Source organism: Thamnophis sirtalis, unplaced genomic scaffold, assembly GCF_051295495.1.
Source record: "Thamnophis sirtalis isolate CommonGarterSnake01/CBP01778 unplaced genomic scaffold, rThaSir2_p1.2 scaffold_1, whole genome shotgun sequence".
Lineage (NCBI taxonomy): Eukaryota > Metazoa > Chordata > Lepidosauria > Squamata > Natricidae > Thamnophis > Thamnophis sirtalis.
This window is the reverse complement of record NW_028261381.1, coordinates 178,220,797-178,240,842: the sequence shown is the minus strand read 5'-3', so window position 1 is coordinate 178,240,842 and position 20,046 is coordinate 178,220,797. Positions and strand designations below refer to the sequence as shown.

The window sequence follows — 20,046 nt, the reverse complement described above, 5'->3', positions numbered from 1 at the left end:
GATAATTGCAAGGAAAAGCAATTGTCCTACCCACTGAGCAATACTCTTCAGACACCAGAAGGGGAAAACATGTTTGTATGCCTTGTTGTTGATCCTACGAGCAGATGGAGTTGAAGGTCAAGGTGCAGGTCAATGTATTCGGCCTACCTGAAACTGAGCATCTGCACCCCAGATGGATTCTGGCCTATGCAGGAGTTTGTTCAAATAGCAGGAAGGCTAAGCATGGCGATCAGTTGTAGCCTTATGAAAGTGATCAACAATGCAGTTGTGTGTGTGGAAGAACTGGCTTATTTATTCCAGTGTGGTTAGGGATGATATTGAAGGAGTATATGAATCAAACTAATATTGGCTATTGGCTTTTATCAATCAAACTAATATTGGCTATTGGCTTTTATTATGAATTGCTTAAATCTACTATATAATTGTTACTTATTAAAGCAATATGGGCTGTTTGTTTCTGATACAATAAACCACTAGAAATTATTTATTAGAATAATAAATTGTTATTGGCTTCTGCTTATATTATTGTACATTGTCAGAAATTCAACATTAAGCAAACACAAGTAGTAGAACAAAGTCAAAGTAGAGTCTTGGACTTTAAGAGAGCTAATTTCAATAAACTTAGAGAGAACTTGGGAAGAATTCTAGGGATGAGAATCCTCAAGGGGAAAACAACTCAAGAAGCTTGGGAAATTTAAAAAAAAATGAGATTACAAAAGCCCAGTCTAGCACAATACAAATGAAGAAGAAAAATAACAGTTCCCAAAAGAAACCAGCATGGCTGCATAAAGAACTCGCTGACAAATTGAAAGACAAAAAAGATAAGTAGAAAAAGTGGAAGAGGGGGATATAACTAGGGCAGAATATCAGCAAATAGCCTGAGCCTGTAAAGACGAAGTGAGGAAAGCTAAGGCTCACAATGAAGAAAGGCTTGCCACAAAAGTAAATAATAACAAAAAAAGCTTCTTCCAACATGTTAAAACAAGAAAAAAGGTTAAGGAAACAATTGGTCCATTGCTGGGAGAAAGTGACAAGAAGGTGAGAAGCAACAGGGAGAAAGCAGAACTATTTAACTCATTTTTTGCATCAGTCTATAGACAAAGGGATAAAACCGTCCAATCTATCAAAAACAGCACCACAAAAATCAGATTAGGAACAGAAGTTGAAATAGGGAAGAAAATGGTAAGTCTACCATTTTCTACCTGTCTACTCTAGACAAATTCAAATCACCAGGACCGGATGGCTTACACCCCAGGGTTTCTGATGGAACTGGCAGACGAGATCTCGGAAACACTGAACTATATCTTTCAGAGATCCTGGAGCAAAGAGGAACTGCCAGAGTACTGGAAAAGAGCTGATGTGGTTCCCATCTTCAAAAAAGAAAAAAAAAAATATCCACGAAACTACAGACCTATCAGCCTGACCTCAATACCAGGAAAAATTCTGGAAAAGATAATCAAGCAACGAATTAGTGGACACCTAGAAGTAAACAAAATAATAGCGAAAAGCCAACATGGGTTTGTCAAAAAGAGATCATGCCAGACTAATTTTATTGCATTCTTTGACAAAGTGACAAAATTAGTGGACCAGAGGAATGCTGTCGATATAAATTACTTGGACTTCAGTAAGGCATTTGATAAGGTGGACAATAACCTACTACTAGATAAAGTAGAAGAATGTGGGTTGGACAGCATCACCACCAGATGGATTCGTAACTGGCTGAACAACCGCACTCAACGTGTAGTTCTCAATGGGACTGCATCTACATGGAGAGAAGTATGCAGTACTCCAAGGCTCTGCTTTAGGCCCAGAACTCTTCAACATCTTCATCAATGATTTGGATGAGGGAATAAATGGGGAACTCATCAAATTTACAGATGACACCAAGCTGGCAGGAATAGCCAACACTCCAGAAGTGAGGCTTAAGATACAGAAGGATCTGGACAAACTTGAAAATTGGGCCCTATCTAATAAAATGAAATTCAATGGTTTAAAGAGTAAAGTCCTATAATTTGGCAAGAAAAACAAAATGAACAAATACAGTATAGGTGGTACCTTGCTCAATAGTAGTAACTGTAAAAGAGATATTGGAGTCCTAGTGGACAATCATTTAAATATGAGCCAGAAGTGTGCAGCAGTTGTCAAAAAAGCCAACACAGTTCTAGGCTGCATGAACAAAGGGATAGAATCAAGATCACATGAAGTGTTAATACCACTTTACAATGCCTTGGTAAGCCCACACTTGGAATACAACATTCAGTTTTGGTCGCCACAATGTAGAAAAGATGTGGAGACTCTAAAAAGAGTGCAGAGAAGAGCAACAAAGATGATTAGGGGACTGGAGACTAAAACGTATGAAGAATGGTTGCAGGAACTTGGTATGTCTAGTTTAATGAAAAGAAGGACTAGGGGAGACATGTTAGTAGTGTTCTAATATCTCAGGGGTTGTCACAAATAAGAGGGAGTCAAACTATTGCACACATTGTTTCTTGTTCTGCCTGATGGTAGAACAAGAAGCAATGGGTGGAAACTAATCAACTAGAGAAGCAACTTAGAACTGAGGGGAAATTTCCTAATAGTTAGAATAATTAATCAGTGGAATAGCTTGCCTCCAGAAGTTGTGAATGCCCCAACACTGGAAGTCTTTAAGAAGATGTTGGAGAGCCATTTGTCTGAAATGGTATAGGGTTTCCTGCCTAGGCAGGGGGTTGGACTAGAAGACCTTCAAGTTCCCTTCCAACTCTGCTATTGTATTGTATTGTATTGTATTGTATTGTATTGTATTGTATTGTATTGTATTGTCTTTAGTATTGCATTGTATTGTTGTATTGTATTGTTGTGTTCTATGGTATGGTATGGTATGGTGTGGTATGGTATGGTATGGTATTGTAATATATCCAGGTCTAAAACCTGAATAATAAGCAGAAGTGGTATTCAGCAGGTTCTGACCAGTTCTGGAGAGCCAGTAGCCGAAATTTTGAGTAGAGAACCAGTGAATACCACCTCTGACTGGCCCTGCCCCCATCTATTCTCTGTCTCCCCAATCCCAACTGATCGGGAGGGAATGGGGATTTTGCAGTATCCTTCCCCTGCCATGCCCATCAAGCCATGTTTACCAAACCACACCCACAAAGCCGCACCCACAAAGCCATGCCATGCCTACCATGCCACACCCACAGAACTGGTAGAAAAAAATAGGAATCCCACCACTGTTGGTAAGGATCCAGATACTCCAGTTTATCCAGAAACCTCTGAAGCTGTTACACAGCCATCCTCTCCATCACCTACCCCAATAAACTAATTTCTCCCATAGATTTTAAAAATAGGTAAGATGCTCTCTCAAGATCTTAGGTTAATTTGAACTCTAGCAACTAGTTGGAGCCAGCAAAGTTGGTCTTCTGTGTTGTCTAGGGAAGCAACATGTGTTTGCAATGGTGGTGAATATCTGTAGCTCGAGTGCAGGATGAGGGTGGAGATTGTTCTTTGAGTTTGTGGGTTGGTTTACGAACATTTCTTTACCAGGCTAAGCAACATCATCACATCTTCAGTGGAATGATACATCTGGGAACCAACCCACACGCTTGGAGAATGAACCTCCACCCTCTGGACTATATGTGTCCAGTATTGTCAGCTGGTGTAAGAAGGATTCCATCACCCATGGTAAACCCTTGACTGACGGGGGAAATAAGAATGGGTGCAATGTGCATGTTATGTGCTTCCTTCCTTTCTCTGAAGATGGTTCCAGTCAGTGATGCTTGGAAGGGAGAGATTGAGCCCAAACTGCTGGTTCTTTAGATGGCTCAGTGAGGCCTTTTCAGCTCCAGCTCAGAGGTCAACTGTAGGTTGATGATGTTCAGTTCTACAACATTGACTGACAAAGCAATGCAGACAATGTTTTGTCCAGGTGCTTGAAGGCTGTTGGAAGGAGAGGAAAAATCTCAGTTTGAATCCTAGCAAAACTAAGCAGCTGTGGAAGATTGGTTCATTCAGGACTTTCTCTCTTTGGTCCTGCATGATGCTACACTGCCTTGCGGTGTGATATGGTGTGTGTGTGTGTGTGTGTGTGTGTGTGTGTGTGTGTGTGTGTGTGTGTGTGTGTGTGTCCCACTTGACTCTCAGCTCCTGCTCAAGAATCGGATTATTTTCTTCTGCTGCCCCTGTTCTCTGGAGGTTTTGTTTTGTCTATTTATTTAAAATATTTATAGAGCCTCCCACCTTCCAGGACACTGTCAGCTTTGCCTGAGAAACTAGATCTGATTCTTGTGTCCCACAAGCTATTAAAAATAGAATTATTCTGGAATGTATTTGGTGTTTAATGCCTTGCCCTCAATCTATACTAGTCTCTGTTTATTTCTTTGTTAGTAAAACATAAATTCAACACAAAAATACTTTGTCACAAAAGCAACTGCTTATGAAGGCTCCTGGATTGGGGCTGAAAGGCAAAAAAAAAATGGAAGTGGTATGCTCAATCCCATAATTGGGTAGACCAGGTTGCCCTGACAAAAAACATTTAATGTTTCCCCTGGTATAGCCGACAAAGGGAGGAAAGCCCATAGCTTAAAGGTCAATACATCTACCTAATATGCAAGTAGCCCGGGTTCTAATCCCAGAAGGGTATGGCTAGCTGATGAGAGCTAAATAGCTTGAAATAGATCTGTACTAGTTTCCCTTTATATCTTTGTTGGTAAAACATAAATTCAACAAAAATGGTTTGTCCCAAAATTGATTGCCTGAGAAGGATCCTGGATTGGTCCTGAAAGACAAAAATGAAAATGGAAGCAGTACACTCCATCCCATAAATGGGTAGACCAGGTTGCCCTGGCAAAAAAAATTCCTTGCTCTCAATTTCATTGGTTTTATAGGAAATATGGCTAAACTCAGCATAGCTCTTCATACCTTTCCCTTCCTTCAGGCCACCATAGTTTCCACCAAATCTGTACAGCACAAAATAATTGCCCTTCCTTCTTTCAGGTTCTTTTGGGAGTCTCCCCTCAATTCCCCCCATCCATGACCTTTTTTTTCCAGATGGCAAATGGGAACTAAGGTTCTGCAACACTCTGGCAAGGGCTTCTTCTAAATAGTTTGCTCCAGAGGTGGTATTCAGCCAGTTCTGACCACTTCTGGCAAACAAGTAGTGAAAAATTTGAGTAGTTTGGAGAACCAGCAAATACCACCTCTGGCTTGCCCTGACCCCATCTATCCTTTGCCTCCCAAATCACAGATGATCTGAGTCCCAGCTGATTGGCTGGGTCTTCTTATGTTGCCTTGCACCAGAGAATGGAGCTGGAAAGCAGGTTAGTGGAGTGGGGAGGGAATGAGGATTTTACAGTATCCTTCCCCCGGAATTGGGTGAAAATTGAGATTTTACAGTATCCTTGCCCTGGAGTGGTGTTGGAATGGATATTTTACAGTATTCTTAGCCTGGGGTGGTGTTGGAATGGATATTTTACAGTATTCTTCCCCTGGGGTGGTGTTGGAATGGAGATTTTACAGTATCCTTCCCCTGGAGTTGGGCTGAAATGGAGATTTGACATTATCTTTGCCCTGGAGTGGGATGGAAATGGAGATTTTGCAGTATCCTTTTCCTGCCACACCCACTAAGCCATGCCCACCAAGCCACACACACAGAACTGCTAGTAAAAAAATTGAATTCCACCATTGGTTCGCTCAATTCCTCTGCCAACTACAACTGTTTTGGTATTTGATATATTAATTTGCAAATACATTCAACAAGTATGTATTTCAAATCTAGAAAACAATTATTTTGACTTCTGAGAAAACATTTATTGTCATTCATGCTTCTTTCCTTTCTTCCATTCATCTCTTTGTCCTTCCTTCTTCATCAATAAAAAGTAGTAACAATTAGCAGGGACAGAAAAATATTGTTAATATCTACTTTTAATATCTACTATTGTTATTATCTTACATCTTCATAAAGTATTTTTCAATTAATAAAGAGAAAAACAATGTGGATTATTTGAATTCTATAATTTATTTTAAAAGAACTAGTAATCAGTTGAATGAAAAAATTAATAAGAAATTCAGCAAACTTTCAGTGAACTATGGAAACAAACATGCTTAAAAATAACGATAGTAAATCCACCCCAACATATTTCTTAGACACTTTTGATTCAAATAAATCCATCATTTTGGAAAGGAATATTTACATCTTTAATGTCCAGATTTATTTCCAAGATGATCAACTCAAGGGGATCGACTCAGAAGAGGATCTGGATTGGGGTGAACAAACTCGTACTCAATCCTGACAAGACTGAGTGACTGTGGATGTTGCCCCCGAGGGACAGTCCAGACAGTCCATCCTTGATTTGGGGGGTGGGGTGAAAACTTACACCCCTCAGAGAGGGCCCGCAATTTGGGAGTCCTCCTGGATTCACAGCTAACACTAGAACACCATTTGTCCGCTGTGACCAGGGGGACCTTTGCCCAGGTTCGCCTGGTGCATCAATTGCAGCCCTACTTGGATCGGGGGGCACTCCAAACGGTCACTCACACCCTAGTCACCTCAAGTCTGGAATACTGCAACACGCTCTACATGGGGCTACCCTTGAAAAGTGTTCGGAGACTTCAACTAATGCAGAATGCAGCCGTGCGAGCGATACTGGGTGTACTTAGGTACACCCACGTTACACCGATGCTCCACGAGCTGCACTGGCTACCTATTGGTCTCTGGATGCAATTCAAGGTGTTGGTTATTACCTTTAAAGCCCTACAAGGCTTAGGGCCAGCATACCTGCGAGACCGCCTACTGCCACACTCCTCCCAACGGCCGCTGAGATCCCACAGGGTGGGCCTCCTTCAGATGCCGTCAGCCAGACAATGCTGGCTGGCGGCTCCCCAGAGGAGAGCCTTCTCTGTGGATGCTCCGACCTTTTGGAACGAGCTACCCCCAGAAATCCGGACCTTACCCACTCTCATGGCCTTCAGAAAAGCTGTTAAAACATGGCTATTCTGACAGGCCTGGGGCTGTTGACCTCATTGTTGAGATCCAGCCCGATCTTAACGAATTTATGCATGTTGATTTTAACCTGTTTTTATTTTCATTTTTTATTATTTCTTTTTCTTTTGTTGTAAGCCGCCCAGAGTCCTCCAGGATTGGGCGCCCTATAAATTGATTAAATAAATAAAAATAAATAAGAGAAAATTAAAAAAATAAAATAAAATGTAAGTGACTGTTTCAGATTAACAGATACTTTGTAATGGTTTGCATCATCTGATTATTTCATGGAAAAGCCCTTTCCTCATTTCATATTTTAAAGAAAGCTGATAAAAAAGTCCAAAAATAAAAAAAAAAGTTCTCAGAAACTACATTAGTCAGAGATTCTTGGGTCTCATTATGTTTTCTCTACAATTTAGATCGGGTCTCAGTAGAATAATATAACATTTGGGGAAAAAGATGCAAGCCAAGAGACCAGCCCCAGATGCTAAGATGGAGAAGATTTCCACGGCCACCATAGACTTTCCTTTGATGCTCAGATAGGTGGGGATGAAGGTGAGCCAAACACTGCAGAAGATCAGCATGCTGAAAGTAATGAACTTGGCTTCGTTAAAGCTGTCAGGCAAGTTTCTAGCCAGAAAGGCCACAGTGAAACTCACAAGTGCCAGAAAACCCAGGTAGGCCAGGACAGTGTAAAACATTAAAACTGAGCCTTCATTACATTCCAAGATGGCCTCTCCAGTCAAGGAGTGGAAATCAAAATTGGGAAATGGGGGAGTGGTTATCAGCCAGGTGGCACAAAGAATTGCCTGGATCAGGGGACAGCCTAATACAATGGAGTTGGTCAGTGGTTTTCCTAAGAACTTCCTTGCCCTGTTTCCTGGTTTGGTGGCCATGAAGGCAAGAACCACCATGACAGTTTTTGCCAAAACAGAGGAAACCGCAAGGGAAAACAGAATGGCAAAGGCTGTTTGTCGGAAGAGACAGGTGAGCATCCGAGGTTGCCCAATGAAAAGGAAGGAGCAGAGGAAGCAGAGCAGGAGAGAGACTAGGAGGATGTAGGTGAGATCTCGGTTGTTGGCCTTGACAATTGGCGTGTCATGATGTTTATGGAAAACCACCAGGACTGCAGATGTGGTCACAGAGAGAAAAAGAGCAAGAGAAACTAAGATGTATCCCAGAGTCTCTTGATATGAGAGGAAGTGGAGCATCTTGGCAATGCAGTGGTCCTTGTCCTTGTTGGGATACTGGTCTTCTGGACAGGGGTCACAGTGAGCTGCATCTGAAATCAAGAGTCATTTTGTATTTCATGATGGATCAAAAAGGGTTAATCAACCTTTCCTATTGGCCCTGATGACAGGTTAGCTAGAGGCAAGGATGTTTTAACCTCTTTGGCTCAAATTCTCTGCTTTGTGTTTTCAATTACACTTTCAGGATTTTGTTGCAGAGGAGAATACACAGATATAGCTGGATATAACTTCTCATTCCCCAACATGTCTATCATTTTCCTGGGACTGAACAATGATATTCTAGATAATAAATAATAGAGCTTGAACCTCACACTCCTTCATGAAAAGATTTGTAGTGGGATTTCCCAATGGGTTGTAAGAGAAGGAGTAGAAAGTCAAGGAGGTAACACATGAAGAGCACCAAGGACTCCTCAACACATGAATTGTGTCCCAAACTACCTTGCATTTAATTGCTGAGCAGCAGGACAGGTTGTCTCCTCAGGACAACCTCAGGACAACCCTGACACAGGTGGCCTGGGGTGGGAGGTGGGCAGGACAATTTAGATCCATGAAATCAGAATTTCTGCTGAAAAAACATGACTATGTTGAAGAATGTCAATTTATGAAAAATAAGAACAAAATTGATATTTGCTTCTACTGAGTGGTTTCCTGGATCTTAGAAGATCTACATTAAAAGTTTGTTCTACCTGTCTCATTAGAAATGGTCCCTTCTGGACAAGGGTCGCATCGATAGCAGCAGACCTGCTCTCCCTCTGGAACACTCCTTTTCTCTCCTGCATGGCACCTCTTCATGCCACACCGGCCAAAAGGCACTTTCTGAAAGAGAATATGGAGATGCTTGAGATGGTATAAGCAACAAACATGCTTCACTGATTCATTTGTACACTTCTGTTTCCATTATCAAAATGTCTTCAAAAGAAATGGTTAACTGGGCTCTAGCAGAAACCTGGAAAAGGCACAGGGAGATTAAGGGCCATTCCATTCCAGACCACCAATGGATGCTGGAGATTGTAACTGGGGCTTGACATGCAATAGAAGGGTCATGAATTGAGCTATAGCTTTTCTGAAGGAAACACTGATGGAGATCCAACTGAATGGGAATGGTCCATGGAAACCACTATTGGCTGCTCCATCTGCTTCCTGAGTATCAAGTAGAATTTCTTCCTAATCTCAAATCTTTTGGATCTGTCACAAATCAGACCTCAAATATGTTAAATGCAAAGTAGTTTTGTCATCAAATGGTTGCCAAAGTTTTGATTCAGTAACCTGTTCTCCAGTAAGGGAGATGTTTTGAATCCCCAGAAGAGAATGACTCTTTTGCTCCATTTATTTTAACTTCCAGCTCACCCTTTTTGTCCAGACAATTGCATCAGAGTTAATGTTGAAATCCTGGCCTGGGGGAGCCTCAGGTTCTACCTGTCCAACTTTCCTGTGGACAAAAGATAGATTGTGGAGAAGAACCCAGTTGAGAAGATCATAACGAGCAGATCCCAGTCCACTTTCTGAGAAGGAGATTTCATCACCAGCACTGTTGTTGAAGTGGACCTTCCTCAAATAGGGAAGAAGCTGAATGAAAAGAAATTGGAATAACTGGTTTCTATCATTGTGTGATGGCCCTCATATTAGGGGATTCGTATCTATCTGAGAATCTAGAAGAGTTTCCTTGTTGAAGATCTGAGCAAACTAGAATAACATCAAGTTTTTAACTATTTCCCTTTAGTTTCTCTTTTGAATTGGCCATTTGTATTACAGCTACTTCAGCTGCAGTTTTTATCAGAATGATGTCTACATTCAAATATGTCAAATTCAAAATTCTTTGTATGATCTTGCTTCTGTGATATTAGGCTCTTTTTAAATGTTGACTTTGGCCCAAAGTCTTGAAAATGAGTAATGCATTTTAGGAACGATTAAATCATTTCTACCACATTGGTGTAGAATCCCAGTGACTTTCTCTAGCTGAAAATCAAGGAAAGCAGAATGTGGGAACAAGATATGACCAAGTGGGGCCATGTGAAGGAATTTCCTGCCCCAGTTTGTTATTCTACTGTCCAGGAGAGACCCAAGGTTTAGCATTTGATGCCGAATTATGTGCTTGCTTATTCCCTTCTTGCCATTTTCTTCCATTAATGGATCAATTGTTTCCTTGATTTTTTTCTTCTTTTTTAAATGTTGAAATAAGTTTTTTTATTTTTTTGTACTTTTGTAAAAGTTTTGTAAAAGGAAAAGTTCCTTTTAATATGCCAATTAGCAAACATTCCTTCTTTATTTCTGTTTTGCTAATACTCCCTTCACTCTGCTAAGGATTTGTTTTCCACACATTGCCTGCCCTAATTTGTGGCTTCACTGGCCAAAGAGATCTGTTCTTTAGCCTTTGAGGCAGAAATAAAAAACATCTGATGAATTTCAGACTAGGTTGAGTCCAGTTCTGTGTGGTAAATTTGACAAAGGTTGCTTGGACACAACAAGCTGTTCAGTACAACACGTTGCAAACTAAAGACAGGAGGAAGGTCACACAGCATGCTAAGCCATAGAAACACAAACCAAGGTTAAAATCAACTGAGTTTACTATCTTTTTAAAAAGTAGTACCAGATTGGAAAATGAGGAGAGATCTGCACCACAGAATCACCAAAAGTCAGGCATGATGGATAACATCATCATCATCAAGGGTACATCCATAAGGAAACTGAGGTGGTTCTGCAAATGTGCCCACTAGGACTGTTGAAGCATCTGGTCAAATTGCCATCTTGCTCTATGTTCTTTCTTGCTCTGGGATGGTGCTTCCTCCCTGGAATGTCCACTTTATGAAACTCAGGCAACCCTTGAAGAACTTTTAGGAAAGTCCTTCCTATATGGACCTCATGGGCAACTGGCTTGGATTATTTCTCTTCTCCCCTCCACCTCTCTCAACAAAATATTGTGTTTAATTCACTTTACTGTTGTTTTCTGCTTAAATACTGTTTCAGTCTTGTTTGATGCAGTGATATGATGCCATGCATATATTTGATAAAAGAAATACAAATTGTGAGTTTCCTATTTAAAGATGATGATGATGATTGCAGAAATTACCTTTTATGACTGGACATTGGATCACTCTTGATAATCTTCCATTTATTACTTCCTATTCTGCTCTCAGTTACTTTGTGTTTTTGTTAATAATTGCTGTTTTAATCTGGTTTGATGCAGATTTGATGCAGTGATATGATGCCATAGAATTGTTTAATTCAAGAAAAACACCTGGGGAATTTCCTCTCTAAGCATCTGTGTCCTGTATTAAAAACCTTTATCCAGTCCAAGGAATGGACTGGGCCAAAAAAAACCAACCCACAGAAATTACCTGCCATGACTGGACATTTGAGATCCTCTTTCCAATCCTCATCATGGCTGGTTGCCCTCTGGATCCATGCATGGCATGTAACACATGTGCCACAGCATAAATGGCGTTGTAGATGTTGTAACTTTCCCCTGTCATGCTTGTTTCAAACACGTAAGATGGCAGATTCCGTAAATCCTCCTTTCCTGTACATGGTTTTCTCCCCTTTGGAGGGATCCTGCCTGGTTTGTAGATCTTGCAGCCAAAGACAAATTCCCACCACGTTGGGAGAAAAACGTCCCTTTGTGGGTTCAAAGGGTCTAAAGACAGGAGAAAACGGCTGAATTCCGAGACATCCCTGGTGTGGTCCCTAAAATGCAAAGCTCCATGGAAGGGCTTTATACCTTGCAATAGATATTGAGAGTTCAGAACATTAAGTTTCCAACTGGATGTAAAGATCCAGACTTTCAGAAATGATGCATTTCTCTCTCTTTCATAAACAAAAATAACTGCCTGTACATTTGCAATAGTATTGGAATCTGCAAACAAAACAATCACTTCACCTATAGACCACGTGTTTAAAATCTGAAATAATTTTGAATCTGAAGTAGCAGTAAAACCAGATTTCATAATTTCAGTGAAGGCCAGGCAGATCTCCTTCTTCTTCAGCATTGGCACCAAAGAGGAGATGAAATGTTCTCCACTGTCATTGTCAGGGGCCACCAGCCCAATCCAGTTCCACTGGAAATACATGAGCAGCTGGGCTATACCCACGTACTGAGGAAATTCCCTGGGATTAATCCGGAAGAAGGATGGATAAAGTCTTTTGCCTCCCTGTGAGAATTCAAAGCCGACACCTAGCTGGAGAAAGTGAGAATCCTCTTTAACAGACAAAGGACATTTTAATGCTGATTTTAAGGGTCCCCATTGTGTGATTTATTGCCCCACCAGTCAAGTTTATCCACTTCAAGTGGCAGGTTTCATCTTCCTCCCTTCTTAGGAAGAGCCGCCAGTTTCCGGTTTTGACTGGTTGTGATAGATCAGAAGTCAAAGGAACAAACCCTAAATCTGACACAGAGAATAAATTGCACCGAAAGGTACAGAAATATGATAAACTTCTATGAAAGTCAGGAACTAATTCCTCTTTCAGAATTATATCAATATGGCTTTGTGGTTATATAAAAATGTATCTTGATATATAAAATCCAGAAATCAATTCAAATATGGGATGGATTATTTAAGTCATATACACCTAATATCCTCCCCTCCCCACCAAAACATTGATTTCATCCTTGCCTTCTCTATGTTTGTCTACTCCATACTGTAATCCCCACTTACCTGTGGGATCTTTAAGATGCTGAAGATGGAGGCCATCTGCCCTGAGGATTTGGGGTTTTCACCTCCAATGATGGAGAGAAGGGTGTCCTGCCTGTCACATTTATAACCTGGAACCATTTGGCCTCGTGTGGAGAGCAGGGAGAGGCTTTGTAAGGAAATGTGCCTGTGAAACTTGCTATTCTCATGGACGTGGAAGCCAAGGGTGATGTTAGGCAGGAGATCCAGATCCTTGTTCACCTCCATGACAGTAAACACAAAGGCTAGGAAGTACTGGTAGTTTGGGGATGTGAGTCTATAATGAGAAAAATATTGGGGATCATTGTATTCTGTGTTCTGTTGAAGTTGGAATTACCTTTGTTGGATGTCCTTGGAACAGAAAGTCACAAGTTTAATTGGGTTTTTTTGGGGGGTGGTGGTGGTTGTTGTTGTTTAAGGATGTTCCTTGACTCAACTTGGGTGGATTTCTGGGTAAAGAGAAAATCCAGGTCTTACTTATCTCAGATCATTTTAACCCCCCCCCCCCACTTTGTTCTCCTTCCTTCCTTCACTTGGTCTGAAATCCTCCCCAGTTGCTCTTCTTCATAGCTAATCATTTTCTTCCTCTCCCAGAGCAGCTTCTTCAGGTCTGAACAAAAGACTCCAGTGAGGGTCAAAACACAGACTCACTAAGGGCCATTATTCATGAGCTCTGCTGATTCCTAGCCTATTTCTTGAATTTGCCTCTTTATTGAGACAAGGACTAAGATCTGAAAATCCCCAGAATGAGTATTTCTTAAAAGAGGCCCTGAATCCAAAGGAAAGAAAATAATCACCTACATCTTTCCCCTTCAGGTGAAACTTACGCGACTATATTACCTAGATGGAATGGGTCCTTTTGAAAATCTGGGATTTTGAACAGCAGAGAGGTGAGCAGGGCCAAATTCCCTCCAATAATCAGATCACCAGGCCTGTAAAATTCCCATGAATATCGAAAATTAAACTGTTTTTGGGATGCACATACGGTTTGAATCTCCTTAGCAGCAATTGAGGGAAGGAGCCAGAGGAGCAGCAGCAGCAGGAGAGGCAGCCCAGTCATTCTTCTCACCTTCCCTCCTAGAGCAAAAATCAAGGTTTGTGCAGAAGCTGAATTGCAGGGAGCACTTGAAATCTCAGCAGAGTTTTAACACAATAGACAGCTTTGGTGCCTTTTAGATGGCCCCAGGGCAAATTTATATGCTGTCTCTTTCTAGTAACACATTTGTATTATGTCACTTTATTCCTTCTTATCTGTCATATTCTGAAATTAAACTATGTGCTGCATTTTATACTATTTTAATGATAAGGTTGCAAGACTAATCAATCAATAAAATACTGTATCAACCATGCTTTCTCTTACCTGTCTTTGTGCTTTGATACGAAGGCCAGCTGAGTCTCACCAAACCCTGGAGTTAGCTCTGTGGTAGACAAGGCAAGGTCTCCCAGCAGTGTGAGAATGTAGAACATATATTTGAAAGCAGAATTAACCTTGGAAATTTTTTCTGGATTGAAATCTGCAGGGGATACAATACGAATTACTGTTATTCTGATAATTGCAAGGAAAAGCCATTGTCCTACCCACTGAGCAATGGATGTTGTTTGTACATCAGATAGGAAAAAACATGTTTGTGTCCCCTGTAGCTAATCCACAGAGCAGATGGACTTGAGAATCAAAGTGAAGTAAACTTGTTGCCCTATCTGAAAGTGAACACCTGCACAGAAGATGGAGTTTGATCTGCACCATAGTATGTTCAGACCGAATGTGTGCTGATGGGGCAGGGTGGCAGTCAGCTGTACCCTAGTAAGGGTGAGCAATCATGCCAACATTTAGATGGAATAAGAGGTTTAGTTATATCCACAAGACAGGGGGCGGGATGGAATGGATGGATTGATGAAGTTTATATCTCATGCAAAGTGATTCTGAGCAGCATACAACAGTCCAGTAAAATTGTTAATAAGGAAGGCAATCATTGGTTAAAACCTTTATACAACATTTATTAAAAAGAATTGAAATTATCAGGGTCCCCAAGGCTATTGCATGACCAGCTCTGAGGGAACTTCAGAAGCTCAGGAGTGATGAGACCACCAATGCAGCTTAGCAAGCAAAGGTATAATGAGACCTACCAGAAACATAACTGCTCTTGCTAATGCAGTTTGCACCAGTTGAAGTTTCTGGATACTCTTCAAGGGAAGGACCATATGGAACACATTGCAATAGTCCAACCGAGAGGTGATTAGGGCATCTTTTGTCCTAGAATGGGTGCAACTGGCATTAAAAAAAAAGTTGTGAAAAGGCCCTTCTAGCCATAACTGCCACTTGATCCTCAAGCAGGATTTGTGAGTCCAGGAAGACCACAAAGCTCTCACAGGGACTTTTGGGGGCAATGCAACACCATCCAGCACCATAGATGATATAGTCCTAGAACTAGAGATCCCCCAAACCCAAAGCCATTCAGTCTTTCTGGGGTTCCTTAGAAGCCTGTTTTTCCCCATGCAGACACTCATAGCCTCCAGATAGCAGGACAGGACATGAACAACACTGCTTAATTTATCAGAAGCACCGATGTTCAATTGGATGTCATCAGCATTTTGAGGATACCTCACCACATGGAGATGGATGAGGTTACCCTGGGGTCTCATTCTTCTGGGCCTAGAACTCTACTGTTGTTCCTGGGATCTGCTGGAGCTCCTTTACCAGTTTAGGAGTCACTGCCCAAAATATCCCTATCACTAGGACCACTTTGGCCTTGACTTTCCACATCCTCTCCAGTTCATCCATTAGACCCTGGGACTTTTCCAGTGTCCCACCCTCCTTCTTCCCGATCTTGCTGTCATTTACAGATACTGATTAACAGAGTTGGAAGGGACCTTGTAGGTCATCGAGTCCAACACACCTCCCAAGCAGACCCTACACCATTTTTGACAGATGGCAGTCCATTCTCTTCCTGAAAGCTTCCAGCGATGAAGCTCCCACAACTTCTGAAGGCAACTTGTGTTCCATTGGACACTGCTTCATCTATCCCTACCTCTGTCTACTTCTCCATGACCTCCTTGTCTGGTTCATTGGCTAGGACCTGCCTGTCTGCTTTGATCTGGAAGTCCCAAAGGATCATAGCCCTATTATTCTCCACAACTTTGTGTGGAATATCATAACTGGGGTTTAGAAGGTTTAGCCCATACGCTGTGCTTATGTTCCTGTTCCAACTACTTAGTGGTGTCATTCAGTGTATGCTGTCCCTGCCTGGATCTTATACCCTGTTACTTTATGTATTGGATTCTCTCTGAGGCTGGATGCAATATTGAGGTGTGATCTACCCAATATATAATAGGGATCCATATCCATTGAGTTGGAAATGACTCTTGGGATTCTATGGGTCAGGTCTCTCCACACCTTCTGATCCTGCACTACATTTTTGAGCTGTTTTATGCTCCAGCTGCTGTCACTTTTCTTAGTGTCCAGCCATGGCATTTTTTGGTGGCCTGTTTTTCATTTACCGCTAACTCTTCCAAATATAACTGCTTTCTCAAGTGAATTTCCCTGCATGATATGACCAAAGTAAATGAGACTCCATTTTGTAATTTCCTTCCAGCATCATGGCTGCTGTTATACGTTCCAGTGCTTGCTTGTTAGTCACAGTTACTGTCCAAAAGGTTGTTTAATGTATTATTCTAATTAGTTAAGCATATCACATCAGAATACTGAGACCTAAGGAGAAATGTTTTAATACTCTAAATTGTATTATACCAAATCTGAAATGCAAATAGAAGGAATTTCAAACACGAACTAAAATGATGTGTCTTTGGACAGAATTCATTATAAAATAAAAATAGCAATAGCACTTAGGCTTATATGTCACATCACAGTTCTTTTAGACCCTCTCTAAGAAGTTTACAGAGTCGGCTAACTGCCCCCAACAATCTGGGTCTTCATTTTACTGACCTCGGAATGAAGGAAGGCTGAATTGACCTTGAGATGCTGAAGATAGAATCCCCGGGAATCAGCAAAATTAGCCTGCAATTTTGCATTTTAACTACTGCACCATTAAATATTTGCATGATTTCCAATCATTGGAAGGACAAGCCACTCTCCTATTTAATTATTGTTAAGAAACCACATCAAATTAAAAAAGGGCTCAAGGGCAAAATAAAAGTTACAAGTTTGCATATGAATCAAAGATTCTAGTGCCCCATTATATTTTTTTCTCTGATTCAGATCTGGCTTGAAAGGATAATGTAGCATTTGGGAAAAAAGATGCAAGCCAAGAGACCAGCCCCAGAGGCCAAAATGGAGAAGATCTCCACAGCCACCATGGACTTCCCTTTGGTGCTCAGGTAGGTGGGGAAGAAGGTAATCCAAACACTGCAAAAGATAAGCATGCTAAAAGTAATGAACTTGGCTTTGTTAAAGCTGTCAGACAATTTCCTAAGGCGACAGTGAAATTGACCAGGGCCAGAAACCCCAGGTAGGCGAGGACAGCATAAAACATTAAAGCTGACCCTTCATTACATTCCAAGATGGTCTCTCCTACTAAGGACTGGAAATCAAAGTTGGGAAATGGGGGAGAGGTTGCTAGCCAGGTGACACAAAGAACTGCTTGAATCAGGGGACAGGCTAAAACAATGGAGTTGGTCAGTGGTTTTCCTAAGAATTTCCTTGCTCTGTTCCCTGGTTTAGTGGCCATGAAGGCCAGAATCATCATGACAGTTTTTGCCAAAACAGAGGAAACTGCAGAAAAGAGAATGCCAAAGGCAGTTTTTCGGAAAAGACAGGTGAGCCTCTGGGGTCGACCAATGAAAAGGAAGGAGCAGAGGAAGCAGAGCAGGAGGGAGACCAGGAGGATATAGGTGAGATCTCAGTTGTTGGCCTTAACAATAGGTGTGTCACAATGTTTAAGAAAAATTGCCAGGACTCCCAATATGATTTCAGAGCAAGAAAGTGTGAGAGAAGCTAAAGCATATCCCAGAGGCTCTTGGTAGGCAAGGAAGTGGATCTTCTTGGCAATGCAGTGTCCTTGTCCTTGTTGGGATATTGGTCTTCTGGGCAGGGATCACAGGAAGCTGCATCTGAAATCAAGAAATCAAATCTTTGTCTGAGGATTCCAGGGACATCTGCCATGTGTTGTTTCCCCTTCATTATTCCTCCCTCCCTCTATTCTGGCATGATTTCCCCTTTCTGCTTTGGCCAGTCCACAAAGAAAGTGATGGAATGACCCTTTGTGTATTTCATCATGGATGAAACAAGTTCATTCTTTGTATATTATTGATGATGCTTTGGATAAGTTAGCCCCAGACAAGGAGGAGTTCAGCTCCAGCTGGTCTGGTTTTGTGTTTGTGTTGAGAAGATCTACAATGAAACCAAAAAGGTCATGAAAATGTCTACTGAGTTTTGGGAGAGCGAACGGTCTCTTTTCCTGGTCCAAAGTAGTTTATAGAGAAAGAGGGAAGAGGAAAGAATGATGCAGAAGAACCACAGCAATGAGAGTTATTTGACTCAAGGTCTCTACTTTGTACTTCAATTCTGTTGATTATGATTGTTGCTGTTGTTGTTGTTGTGTGTTAGTAGTTAGTAGTAGCCAAGGTGGCGCAGTGGTTAAATGCAGCACTGCAGGCTACTGCTAGATCAGCAGGTCAGCGGTTCAAATCTCACCGGCTCAGGGTTGACTCAGCCTTCCATCCTTCCGAGGTGGGTAAAATGAGGACCCAGATTGTTGGGGGCAATATGCTGACTCTCTGTAAACCGCTTAGAGAGGCCTGAAAGGCCTATGAAGCGGTATATAAGTCTACTGCTATTGCTATTGCTATTCTCTTCCTCTGACATGTCTATCAACTGATCCTGGAAGATCTGCTTTTGACATTTGCTCTACCTGTCTGATTAGAAATGGTGCCTTCTGGACAAGGGACACATTGATAGCAGCAGACTTGCTGGCCCTCTGGAACTCTTCTCCTCTCTCCTGCCTGGCACCTTTTCATGCCACACCTAGCAGTTACAGTTCAACTCAGTCTACCCAGAATTCTAGGGAAGATTTACCCAGTATTTCATAGTAGCTTGTTGAAACCAGTAATTGGGTCCAGCATAAGATCATTCACCCAAGCTCCCCCTCCTCCTGTAGTGGTAGAAGGAGAAACACATTATGAGGTGAAAAAATCTTAGACTCCAGGCTGTATAGGGTCGCTTACAGTATTTAGTGCATTGGAAGGGGTACCCTTTGTCCGAAGCTACTTGGGTGAAAAGCTGGGACCTAAAGGCAGATAAGTTAGTAAAACGATTCCCTGATAAGTTTCCCGATAACCAAAGGGTGGGGAGAAGAGGTGGTTAATTTTGTTATGTTAACTTTTATGTTATTCTCTTTTCAGGAAACGTTTTTCTTCTGAGGAGAGGGCGCCTGTCAGGCCTGCAGCTGGTTCCTTTTAGGATCTTTGGCCTGCCACACTCTCTCTTATTTTACTATGTTGTTTCATTAGTGGGGAATTGGGAGGGGGAATAGTAAGGAGTAGAATGTGTTGTTGTCAAAATAAAAAAAATCCTTTCTAGAAAGCCAAGGTCATTCTTTGTCTCCACATCTCTGAGCCTGACCTGAACTGGATGGGTGGAAATGCCAGCGAGGCAGTGGCAGATTGGACCATGTGATGGGCTTGTGGGTGTGGGGGCAAGATCATGAAATTTCAACTGGGTGGGAACCCCGGGAAGCTTTCAGATTCAGGTTTCCCGCAGAAGTACCAACATGTCTCTCTTAATAAATTGGAACTCTGAGGAAAGCTCTGCCTTGGACTCTGATTTAATTTTGTATGATATTTGGAATGCTGACACTCATTTTGAAACTGTAAGTTTCATTTCACATCTTGTAGTTTACTTATCAATTTCTTTTCTTTTTCTTTTTTCAATTTGTAGGCTAAACATCTGCCCGATTTATTAGCATTTTTAAAAAAGTTTTGTTTTGCTCTTTTGATTATTGTTGCGCCACTTCTTCCTTTTCTATTAAGTTCAGTTTGTGTTTTATTATTTCCATTCGCTAGTAATTCTTACTTCATCTCAGTGGATTTCCAAAGATTAACCCTCCCTTAGCATAAGGAGGTTTGTGTCCAGTCCAAACATGTTTACTTAGCATGCTCTGAATAACATGGCTGGGTCTCTTCAGAGTTGGAGCTGAGATGAATGTTTATCTTGAAGACTTAAAAC

General features: G+C 41.4%; 1 protein-coding gene across 1 annotated transcript; it reads right to left on the bottom strand.

Annotated features, from left to right (window-relative positions):
- Positions 1-7,332: 7,332 nt before the first annotated feature.
- On the bottom strand, positions 7,333-15,648 carry LOC148049920 (vomeronasal type-2 receptor 26-like). The gene is made up of 8 exons (XM_087705419.1): positions 15,565-15,648; positions 14,994-15,120; positions 14,230-14,383; positions 13,031-13,146; positions 11,541-12,397; positions 9,553-9,771; positions 8,892-9,021; positions 7,333-8,237 (listed from the first exon to the last, which is right to left on the bottom strand). Exons 1-8 carry the CDS (start codon positions 15,646-15,648, stop codon positions 7,333-7,335), a joined length of 2,592 nt encoding a protein of 863 aa, XP_087561545.1.
- Positions 15,649-20,046: the final 4,398 nt, after the last annotated feature.

Excerpts from the sequence above, each read along its gene's own strand:
- LOC148049920 (XM_087705419.1), bottom strand. The coding sequence starts at position 15,648 with ATGGATGAACTGGAGAGGATGTGGAAAGTCAAGGCCAAAGTGGTCCTA. Across the intron at positions 15,121-15,564 it reads GGGCAGTGACTCCTAAACTG|GACAAAAGATGCCCTAATCA; the intron begins GTAAAGGAGCTC and ends CACCCATTCTAG. Across the intron at positions 9,772-11,540 it reads CAAATGTCCAGTCATGGCAG|CTTCTTCCCTATTTGAGGAA; the intron begins GTAATTTCTGTG and ends CTTTTCATTCAG.